This window comes from Grammomys surdaster, unplaced genomic scaffold, assembly GCF_004785775.1.
Source record: "Grammomys surdaster isolate TR1022 unplaced genomic scaffold, NIH_TR_1.0 125671, whole genome shotgun sequence".
Taxonomy (NCBI): Eukaryota; Metazoa; Chordata; class Mammalia; order Rodentia; family Muridae; genus Grammomys; species Grammomys surdaster.
In genome coordinates this window covers 598,798-610,063 of record NW_021620508.1, presented here as the reverse complement: position 1 = coordinate 610,063, position 11,266 = coordinate 598,798, and the positions used below count along the sequence as shown (strand labels likewise).

General features: G+C 47.5%; 2 protein-coding genes across 2 annotated transcripts in view; both read right to left on the bottom strand.

The window, feature by feature from the left end:
- The window catches only part of Upk1a (uroplakin 1A), a 15,787-nt gene extending 13,802 nt beyond the window's left edge, over nt 1–1,985 (bottom strand). The window contains exon 1 of the mRNA XM_028787604.1: nt 1,848–1,985. Within this exon, the coding sequence (XP_028643437.1) occupies nt 1,848–1,981 (134 nt within the window). The 5' untranslated portion in view covers nt 1,982–1,985. The remainder of the gene's footprint in view (nt 1–1,847) is intronic.
- Nucleotides 1,913–10,477, bottom strand: LOC114638984 (cytochrome c oxidase subunit 6B1). Its single transcript, XM_028787606.1, has 4 exons — nt 10,360–10,477; nt 8,770–8,883; nt 7,904–8,004; nt 1,913–2,102 (listed from the first exon to the last, which is right to left on the bottom strand). The coding sequence occupies exons 2-4, from the start codon at nt 8,873–8,875 to the stop codon at nt 2,049–2,051; spliced, it is 261 nt and encodes an 86-aa protein (XP_028643439.1). The 5' UTR covers nt 8,876–8,883; nt 10,360–10,477; the 3' UTR covers nt 1,913–2,048.
- Nucleotides 10,478–11,266: the final 789 nt, after the last annotated feature.

Sequence of the window (11,266 nt, the reverse complement as noted above, 5' to 3'; positions counted from 1 at the left end):
AGTGAGGGGCTGGGGGCGTGGCTCAGTGGGAGAGCTCCTGCCTAGAAATTATCAGTGAGAGGAAGGGAGTGTGGCTGTGGCTAACCTGTAGGTGAGTTCAAGAAAGCAGTTCTACGCTTGTTACAAACCCAGGAGGCCCCTGAGCAGTAGTTAATGATCCTCCCTTATGAAGGTGTCTCAGAGATTTCATCCAAGGGCCATTACTCCTCAGATCACAGAACACCTCCATTCATCTGAATTCTCGTCAGACACCAGGAAAGTGTGGGTACAGTTATTTGTGGTTTTCCAGCTCGTTAGGCTGACCCCCTGACACACTGGTGTGTGGCAGTTCCTTTGGGGGATGGCCTATCTGGCCTTGTCTCAGCCATGACTTTCAATCATCATGGTGTTCAAGGGGAGGGAACCTTGAGCAGGAGCTCGCCTCTAGGCACCAGGCATTTCTTGCGTTTTACAATGTTACAAGTCCAGCTGGGCCGGGCGGTGGTGGCGCACGCCTTTAATCCCAGCACTTGGGAGGCAGAGACAAGCGGATTTCTGAGTTCGAGGGCAGCCTGGTCTTCAGAGTGAGTTCCAGGACAGCCCGGACTATACAGAGAAACCCTGTCTCGAAAAACAAAAAAAACAAAAACAAGTCCAGCTGGTTGGTGGTGTGCACCTGTAAGCTACCTGGAGTTCCATAATGGAGCTCAGAAGGGTTGTAAATTTGAAGCCAGCCTGAGCTACAATGAAATCTTCATATAGCTTCACTGAAGCTATGATGGAGAGAGGGAGGGGGAGGGGAGGGAGAGAGAAAAATCTACTTAGGGGTAAGATAGCATCTCCAGGATTTACTTAAAAGCTAAGAAGGGCTGGAGAGATGGCTCTGTGGGTGAGAATGCGTGCTGCTCTTGCAGAGGACCTGAGCCACACCAGAGACAGCTCACAACCTAGCCTCTAACTCCAGTTCCAAGGGATCTTCTGGCCTCCGAGAGCACCGCACTCATGTGTACACAGCTCCCTGCCACATACATACACATAAATAAAAATAAGGTTATCCTGGGCTACATGAGACCCTGTTGAGAAAACAAAACACAAAGGGGAAAGGGGAACAAGAAGATGGATGGGACATTTGTCTGGAACTGCCTAGTACAGCTGGGGCTGCAGCTCAGCAATAAAGTGCTTGTCTGGCTTGCATCAAGCTCTGGGTTTAAGTCCCGTGTGTGTGTGTGTGTGTGTGTGTGTGTGTGTGTGTGTGTTACTATAAGGGGAAACATTGTTCATTTTAGCACACCAGAGACTTTTTTTTTTCCGAGACAGGGTTTCTCTGTGTAGCCCTGGCTGTCCTGGAACTCACTCTGTAGACCAGGCTGGCCTCGAACTCAGAAATCCGCCTGCCTCTGCCTCCTGAGTGCTGGGATTAAAGGCGTGCGCCACCACTGCCTGGCCAGCACACCAGAGACTTAAAGCTATTTTGTGTGACTATCCACTCCACTGACTGCCATACAGGTGGTCAAAGTTCACAAAATAAAAATATAAAACAAAGCAGAAAGAAAAAAGAGAGACCAGCAGCTCTATGGCCGCTTACAACAGGGTGTAACTCCAGCCTCAAGGGATCTGACACTCTCTTCTGGCCTCTGCAGGCATTGCATACACACTGTAATCTTACACACATGCGGGCAAAAAAAAGCCCATAAAACAGCCAAACACTTGCTGCTCTTGCAGAGGACTGGAGTTTGGTTCCCTGAACTCAAGCCCAACTCTCTTCTGGTTCCTTCAGGCGCGCTCAGGCATGTGCACACATTCACATAATAAATAAATCTTTAAAAAGAAATCTACACTTCATTTTTAAAAACAAGAAAGATAAGCACCGTGAGGCTCCTTCTGGGCCAGAGTATCCTGGCTTCTTGTCTAGCTGTCCTATACACACAGCGTGAAATGTTTCCAGTGACTTTTTATTAGCAGTTGCATCATGATTCAGGGTCCCTGGGGTAGGGACCATCATATACTGAGGTCCCCCTTTCTATCCGGGGAGAAGGTCAAAGAACAGAGGAGAGGTGGGCGGAGCCAGGTCAGATCTTCCCAGGAAATGTGCCTTCTGCTATGCGGTCATCCCAGGCTGAGACCTGTAAAAGACAACTGGTGTAACTCCCCCGTGCCAACACCACTGGGGAGACTTCTTGTTTTCCCACTTTCCCCACCAGTGCATGTGCCCAACAGACAACCACAGATGCCTGTGGACCACCACTGTCCCAGAGAATCAAACGACCCCCAAAGACGAAATCACTACCCTGTATGACCTGACAGTCCATGGGAGAACAGGCAGGAAACCCAAGGGTACGCAGTAACTGTTCCTGCAGAGAACCTGGCTTGGCTCCCAGCACTTGAGTCAGGGAGCTCACAGCTGCATGTAATCCAGAGTCAAGTGACCTGAAACAGTCTGGTTTCCTCGGGTATCTGCATTCACATGTATATACCCACAGATATCCACACATAATACAACAGTGAGTGTGAGTGTGTGTTGGTTTTTTTTAGACAGAGTTTCTCTCTTAGTCCTGGCTGTCCTGGAACTTGCTCTGTAAACTAGGCTGGCCTTGAACTCACAGAGATCAATGTGCCTATGCTTCCTGAGTGCTGACTACCACTGCCTGGCCACAACAGCATCTTTTTTTTTAATATGCGTACGCTTTGGCTGTCTTCAGACACACCAGACGAGGGAATCGGATCCTATTACAGATGGTTGTGAGCCACCATGTGGGTGCTGGGAACTGAACTCAGCACTTACCTTTGGCAAAGCAGTCAGTGCTCTTAACCGCTGAGCCATCTCTCCAGCCCCACAACAGTATTTTTTTTTTAAAGATTTACTTAATTGCTGGGTGATGGTAGCGTCTGTGTTTAATCCCAGCACTTAGGAGACAGAGGCAGGTGGATCTCTGTGAGTTCAAGGCCAGCCTGGTCTACAGGCCACACAAACAAACTGTTTGGAAAACCATAATTAACACTGTATGTTGTTTGTCAGAACAGATTAAAACAAACAAACAAACCTAGGTGTGGTGGATAGTCTTCTGTCAATTTAATACAAGTTAAAGTCATCTGAGGGGGCGGAACCTTAACGAAGAAAATGGCTCCATAGCAGGTATAGAGTTGTACCGCCTTTGATCCCAGCACTCAGAAGACGAGGGCAGGAGGATCTCTGAGTTCTAGGCCAGTCCAGTCTGGACCAGCTAGAGCTACACAGAAAAACCTAGTCTTGAAAAAACAAACAAACAAACAAACAAACAAACAAACAACAACAAAAACGACAACAAAAAGAAAATGGCTCCATAAGATCTGGCTGTAAGGTATTCTCTTAATTAGTGATTGACGGGGGAGGGCCCAGCTCACTGCATGAGAGGCGACCCCCCGGCCTGGTCATCCTGGGCTCTATAAGATAGCAGGCTCAGCAAGCCCAAGGAAAAAGCCAGCAAGCAGCACACATCCGTGGCCTCTGCTGCATCAGCTCCTCTCCAGGTCCTGCCCCACTTAAGTTCACGTCCTGGTCATTTGCTTTTGGTCATGGTGTTTCAGCACAGCGACAGTAAGCCTATCTAAGACACTAGGCGTTTATGGAAAAGGAGGCTGGCCTATGATCTAGCACAAATGAGTAACCAGCTTGTGTCGTTCAGTATCAAAAGATGCCACACAGAGGGATCTCAGTGTTCATCACAGATGCTGACGGGAAGGCCTGCATCAAACTGCTAACATTCCCATGAATCAACACCATTGGTGGACTTACCCAGTTGTACATGATCTGGTTTTATTACATTTGTGAATGTGTGTGTTTGTGTGTGAGAGAGAAGAGACGGAGAGGAGAGTCAGGGAGACAGAGAGGACAAATGAAGGAGCTGTCCTCTTCTATCATGTGGGTCCTAGGGATCCACCTCGGGTCGTCAGGCTGGGCAACAAGCACCTTTCTTCTCCACTGAGCCCTTCCGAGCTCTCACGTTTATCAGTGAGAGGTTCACTCGGCAGATAAAAGCACGGACAATGGAGCCTGCAATCTTACCGCAAGGGACTAGACCAGCTCACATACCGGCACCACTCTGTCAGAAAACCTGCTGGCCGACCGCACGCCAGCACCAAGCTCTGTCATATCTGTGGCAAGCTACGGGACAATAGCACTTCTGTTCAGCGGCAGCAGGGACGGGCACAGGATGCGCCTTCCCGTGGCCGGCTTCACCTACATCCCACACAATGACTTCACTGATCCATAGTTCTTCACTTCACTGGCCATAGTTCTCTCGTAACTTCTTAGTCACTGGCTTTGAGGTTCTTTAAACCATTAAGGTTTCCTTGGGGGGCGGGGGGCATCATTTTATTAAGACAGGATCTCTCTACTTAGCACTGGCTGTCCTGGAACTCACTTTGTAGACCAGGCTGGCCTGTTTTCTAAGTGCTGGCAAGGTCTGTGTCACTACCTCAGGCATAAGTTTTGATTTAAGGGCTGGAGAGACAGCTCAGTATTAAGGAGCACTGGCTGTTCTTGCAGAGTTGATTCCCAGCCTGAACATGGCCGCTGGTAACAATCTGTAGCTCCATTTCCAGGGGATCTCCTGGCCTCTTCTGGTCTCTGAGGGTACTGCATGCACACGGTGCACAGACATACAAACCGGCCAAACACCAAACACACAAGGATAAAGATAAATAAATCTCTCAAAAAAAAAGTTATTTAAATGACCATTTAAAGCAAACTGAGGGATCTTGAAAGATGGTTCAGTGGTTAACGACACTTGCTGTTTTTGCAGAGGACCCAGGTTTGATTCCAGCACCAAAATGGTGGCCCATAACCAGTAGTAACTCCATTCCCATGAGATCCAATTCATCCTTTTGACCTTCATGGGCACCAGGCATACAGGTGGTACATGCACATAATGCAGGCAAAACATTCTTACCCAAAAATGAATTTCTAAACATCTAAAAAACAAACCCCCAAAAAACAAAAATCCCAAACAAACAAAAAAACCCAAAACACCCAAAAAAACAGACAAAAACCACCAACCTAAAACATACACAAAGAAACCATAGGCAGAACAGCACTTTTACAGGAAGTAGAGACAAATGATCAGAGGAGAGAAATCATGGAAACGGAAGGAAAACCATTTCCTGCCATGGATTTATTCCCCCCAAAGACCAAGTCCAGGGGGGGGGGCAGAGAGGATTTATTTGGTTGCTTGTTGTTTTTTGAGTTTCTCTGCATAGTCATGGCTGTCCTGGAACTCACTCTGTAGACTAGGCTGTCCCAGAACTCAGAGATACACCTGCCACTGCCTCCCAAGTGCTGGGATTAAAGGTGTGCATCACCACGCTCAGCTCAGGATTTTTTTTAATTCTTCAATAATAAAGACTACCCAATAACCAAGTAAAGAAAAAAAACAAAAACAAACAAACAAAAAAACAAACTACAATCATGTGTGTTAACTCAGACCCACAATCTCAGCACTCAGGAGGCAGGATACACCCACCCACCCACCAAACAAAAAAACACCAAGCTGGGAGGTGGTGGCGCACGCCTTTAATCCCAGCACTTGGGAGGCAGAGGCAGGTGGATTTCTGAGTTTGAGGCCAGCCTGGTCTACAGAGTGAGTTCCAGGACAGCCAGGGCTGCACAGAGAAACCCTGTCTTGAAAAAAAAACCAAAAACCAAAAACCAAAAACCAAAACAAAACCAAAAAACAAACAAACAAACAAACAAACACCGAAAACTAAAGTGTTTTGTTTGTTTTTCAGGGAAACTAAATGTTTTCTTTTTCTTTTTCTTTTTTTTTTCTTTTCTTTTGTTTTTTTTTTTTCGAGACAGGGTTTCTCTGTGTAGTCCTGGCTGTCCTGGAACTCACTCTGTAGACCAAGCTGGCCTTGAACTGAGAAATCCACCTGCCTCTGCCTCCCAAGTGCTGGGATTACAGGTGTGTGCCACCACTGCCTGGCTAAATGTTTTCTATTAGGGAAAATGAAGGTGGCTGGAGAAACTGATTCAAATGTTGAGTATGGGTACTGACCTCTCCCCCACAACCACATACGCTAAGATTAGAACGATCTTAAACAGTCGCACACACAGGTCTGGGGAGATGGCTCAGCACTTAAGAATGCTTGCTGCTCTTGTATCTCGCAGAGGACTGGAGTTCAGTTCCCAGCACCCATGTCAAACTGCTTACAAATGCCTGTAAATCCAGCTCCAGGGAACCTGGCACCCTCTTCTGGCCACTTCAGGTGCCTGCACTCACCCCAACACACATATACAAGTAACTGAGAGTTAAGAACCTTAAAGTAACGACAAGCCCACAGATGGGGCGGGCCTGTGGGGCGGGCGAGAAGACTCTGGTTAAGAGGTCATTCCCAGAACCTGCAGCAGGAGGCTCACAACTGCCTGTGACTCCAGCTTCGGGGGCTCCACCCCCTCTGACCTCCATGGGCACCACACTCAAATGCATACACCTCAACATACAAGCAATAAAAAAAAAAAATTTGGAAAAGCAAAACACAGTCAAGTGGTGGTGGCGCACGCCTTTAATTCCGACACTCAGGAGGCAGAGGCAGGTAGATCTCTGAGTTTGAGGCCAGCCTGGTCTACACTACGGAGTGAGTTCCAGATAGCCAGGGCTACACAGAGAAACCCTGTCTTGAAAAACAAAACCCCCACAGAGGCTGGAGACACGGAGCTGGCTGAGAGTTCAGACTTTAAGAGCGCTTGTCACTCTTGAGGACCCGAACTCCCGTGGTGGCTCAACTTTAGTCTGGGAGATTCAGTGCCCTTGTCTGATCTCTGCTGCACCATACCAGCAAAGTGGGGCATAGACATACATGCAGACAAAACACGCACACAAATAAGATAAAGTATAATGGTGTCATCTCAGGACCTCTGGAAGAGCAGTGTGCTCTTAACCGCTGAGCCATCTCTCCAGCCCTTACTCTCTACTTTAAAAACAAAAAAGATTTTGGCCAGGCATGTCTTTAACCCTAACACTCAGGAGGCAGAGACAGGTGGATCTCTGTGAATTTGAGGCCAGTCTGGTCTAGTTCTAGGATAGTCAGCACTACACACAAAGAGAAACTCTGTCTTGAAAAACAAAAAACCAAACCAAACAAAGAAAAACAAACAAACAAACAAACAAACAAACAAAGAAGAAAGAAAAAAGCTGGGCAGTGGTGGCGCACGCCTTTAATCCCAGCACTTGGGAGGCAGAGGCAGGCAGATTTCTGAGTTCGAGGCCAGCCTGGTCGCAAAAAAAACAAAACAAACAACAACAACAACAAAAAAAAAACCAAAACAAAACAAAAAAAACAAAAACCAAAAATAAAACAGAAAGAAAGAAAAAAATATCTTATTTTTAATTATGTATGCATGTGTATGGATGGATGGCTATGTGCACACGAGTGCAGTGTCCTTGGACTTCACAAGAGGACATGGGATGCTCTAGAGTTACGAGATGCTCTAGTCGTTACAGATGTGGGTGCTGGGAACCGGACTTGGGTCATTATGCACAGGAAATGCTCTTCAACTCAGCCTGTTCCCCCAGCTTATGTGCAACTTACACATGCTCACAGGCTCACAGTATAAAGAGCCAGGACCCACATCTGTCACGACTGGCTGTCCTAGCCATGAACTCAGAGAGCTTTGCCTGCATCTGCCTCCCAAGAGTGCTGAGATTTAAAGGTGAGGGCCACTAGCTCCCAGACCAAGTCTGTGTTTCCTCAGTGCATGGGCAAGGCAGATCTGGGGGTGGTCTTGGGCTGAGGGCCCTCACTGAGGAGGTATCAGTGACGCTCCATGGCTGGTCCTACCCTGGCCCTTGGAGACGAATTCTCATTAGTCATCATACTCTTCTCTGTTAGGTCTCCCCCCCCCCCCCCGGCCCCCGAACACTCAAGGGTCCCATTGGGAGGCACATACCCATGACACGGGGCAGAGGGACTTGTACACACGCCGGTACCACTCACACACGGAGACATCACCCCCCTTTGCGGTCATTGCCTTCTCGCAGCGGTGGAAGTCTGTCAAGAAAAGAGGTTTGAAACTGACCCTGACTATGTACATTTCTGAGGAAAATCCACAAACGCTTTTTGCTTTATGACTAGTTATACATACAGAGGGAGGACAAACTTAAAAGTACATCATAAAGAGCTGTATACACCTGCCCGGAGCTAGGAATGACAGCAAAGCATGAGGGGCATATATTGGAATTAAAGGAGAGGGCGCTCTCGATTATATTTGCGGAAGAGAGGACGGGGTACCAGTGAGTTTTTAAAATTGCTATTGTTATTGTATTTTTTAAATTTTTTTGAGGGAAGCTCTCATAGACTCAAGTAAGGCAGGGCCCCCAATGTGACCTCATGGTGTCCTGTCTCTAGCAAGGTGAGAGGAAAGGGACTGTGTTTAAGACTGGGTACAAAGCAAGCCAAGAACAGAGTACTGGCAATATCCATTTTTATCCATGGGTTGTGACTGCGGGAGACACGCCTGAATCAACTGTTTACATGTTGTATTTACTTGTGTGTTGTGTGCTTGTATGGCGTGCACATGCGCGCGCACACACACACACACACAAAATGTATACATAATTCTTCAAAAAAAAAATATTGTTGAGATCAAAGTTTATGACCTTGACAGCTAGTTTAAGGGGTCTGGGCCCTCCAGAGGGTATGTCCACAGTGAAGGAACCCAGGCTGGTATGCGTAAGTCCCTGTTCTCCAACTTCCCTTATGAGGTTGGAGGGACATGGGAGACCCAGGTGAGGCCCATGATGGTACTCTGCTTACCCAGGTAGTTTTGCCAGCAGTTCTTAGTCTGGTTCTGGTTTGGGAAGCGGCTGTCAAAGGGGGCAGTTTTGTAGTTCTTGATTTTAGTCTTGATGTCTTCAGCCATCCTGACTCCTGGATGCAAACAGAGTGGGAACATTGGCAACCATTCTGGAGGTGCCTGGGCATGGGGTTTTCAGACCAAAGAGGCCCAGGAGGAGAAGGCCTGAGCACAAGAACAGGTTGAATTTGAAGCTATCATTTCCTCCTTCTCAACAAACACAGAAAGATGAAGGGTAGGGAAAACCCATATATCCGAGTGCAGAAGCCACAGTAGGGCTGGAGAGAGGTCTCCTTGCCAAAACCAGTCTTCATCTTTAAATTCCAATTAACACTCACTGTGTGCATAGTACATACTATGTGTATTCTATACATGCCTACCCCATGGCCACTCTAAAAGGTATTACTACCTCTGTTGTCTACACAGGGGACAGGGTGTCTAAATGACTTTTCAAGGTCACACAGCACCCAGTGATAATGCTTCATCCATCACCAACCACAACACTACAAGGATTTTCCGGTATCACCAGAAAGTTTTCTGGTGTCACACACTCATCAAGGATCCAATGAACTCAAACTTTTCTCAGAATATGCCTAAATGCATTGCAGAAACACCTAAGATGACCCCCCCAAAAAAAAAAACCTCAAAGGACTTATCAAGTACAATTAGAGGCACCCATGAGGTAAGATTTGCCACCCTTGCAACTAGCATGTGTCAGGTATCTGTGATTTTGACTGCTGACAACTGTCCGTGTTGCCAAATCTATTGAAGTTGCTGCCTCCATTCCTAATGGAAGTAAATACTGCAATTCGATTAGAGGTTAATAAAACCACCATGCAACTCGCCTTTAATCGCTCAAATACTTTAGCTCCTTGAATTTTATTGACTACCCATGGCTTTGATATGTCTGAAGAGCTGACACAGTCAACATCACCGAGGAAAGAAACCATCTCTATTCTAGAGCATCTGGGGGTCCTGGACGCCATAGGGGTGCGCAAGCCAGTGCCAACTGAAGTGGTCCAAAGAAGTGGGGTACTTGGGCAGTAGAACAGGTTCACTGGGAAGGCACGGTGGGCATGGGGTATTTAAAAGACTCAGTGTCGGAAGTAATTTTGGACAATATCTCGAGTTTTGAGAGTTGATCAAACATGATGCTGAGGGCAAAGGAACGAGTCAAGGCGCCAGGCTTCGGCCTTGGAACGCGGGTGGCCACGCCTGTGAGCCCGCGACTAAAAGCACCACAGTCCGATTTACTGGGTCCAAATCCTAACTGCATTATAGCTGCGGCTAAAGTGCTTCACACTCCAGTCCCAACACTGTCAAAGGGGATCATGGCAGGCCCTAGCTCGTAGGGCTGGAGGCTGGAGTAAGAGAGACTGCTTGCTTAGATAGAAAGCGACCTAGCATCATGGAGAAAGGCGGCTATAAAGGTGAGCTCTAGAACCCCGCGCCCGGGGCGGCCGGAAGTTCCTTCCTGGCGTCAGGGAAGCCCCTGGGCGCTTCTCTGCCACGGACAAGGTTCTTCTAGGATCCCGACCCTTTACACTCACCCAAAGACTGTCCTGGAGCAGCGATACTTCAATGTGACCCTTAGCAAAGACACCAATGTCAGACGGGAAGCGGAATTCCGACTGGCCGGAAGTAGCGAGAAGAGGAGCCGAATTGAGTCCTCCCAGCTGCTAGAGTGGCCTCGGGAGGCGTGTCCAGAAGCCGCTCTGGCCACGCCCACTTCTAAGGAGGCGCGACTTCCTATTGCGCAAAATTCCTGTTTGTTATTGCTGCTGGTCCAGTTGGGATTTTGCTTTGCTCTTAAAAGGCTCCTGAGGTTCAATTATGGGTTATTGTCACCTGCCTGTCCTCCCCACAGGAAAAAGCGTGAGACTGCAGAGTGGGAATGGGAAAATGTCCCAGATAATGTGTGTTTTGAGACAGGACTTCCGATATATAGCTCAGACTGGCCTCGAACTTTTTGATCACAGATTCCAGAGTGCTAGGATAACAAGCTTATTGCAGTGAAGAGACAACGTGACTATGGCAACTCTTATAAAGGAAAACATTTAATTAAGGGCTGGCTTACAGTTTCTTATTTCGCCCATTATCATTATAGTGGGAAGCAATGTGGTGAATTGCTCTGTCCCTCGAGGGTGGTGTTTCAGCTGATATTCTGCATAAACTGGAATCCTGAAGAAGTAGGTTCCAACGGATGTGCTGGCAAAGTACCTGTTCCTTCTTCCATTGTCCTCATATAGGCTTCCAGCAGAAGATATGGCCCAGATTAAAGGTGTGCCTCAAAATCCGGATCAAAATCTCGAGTTATCCCACCTTGAGATCTGGATCAAAAGCCTGTGTGCGTCTTCAGCCTTAAGGTCCAGATTAAAGGCATGTTGTCTTCCTGCCTCAAATCTGGATTACAGGGGTGTCCTATGTTTCTGGATTGTAGTTCATTCCAGATATGGT

What these genes read in the sequence shown, in the direction of transcription:
- LOC114638984 (XM_028787606.1), bottom strand. Translation starts at nt 8,875, where the DNA reads ATGGCTGAAGACATCAAGACTAAAATCAAGAACTACAAAACTGCCCCC. An exon ending in CTGCTGGCAAAACTACCTGG is followed by an intron (nt 8,005 to 8,769) that starts GTAAGCAGAGTA and finishes TTTTCTTGACAG; the next exon opens with ACTTCCACCGCTGCGAGAAG. An exon ending in CCCTCTGCCCCGTGTCATGG is followed by an intron (nt 2,103 to 7,903) that starts GTATGTGCCTCC and finishes TGTCTTTTACAG; the next exon opens with GTCTCAGCCTGGGATGACCG.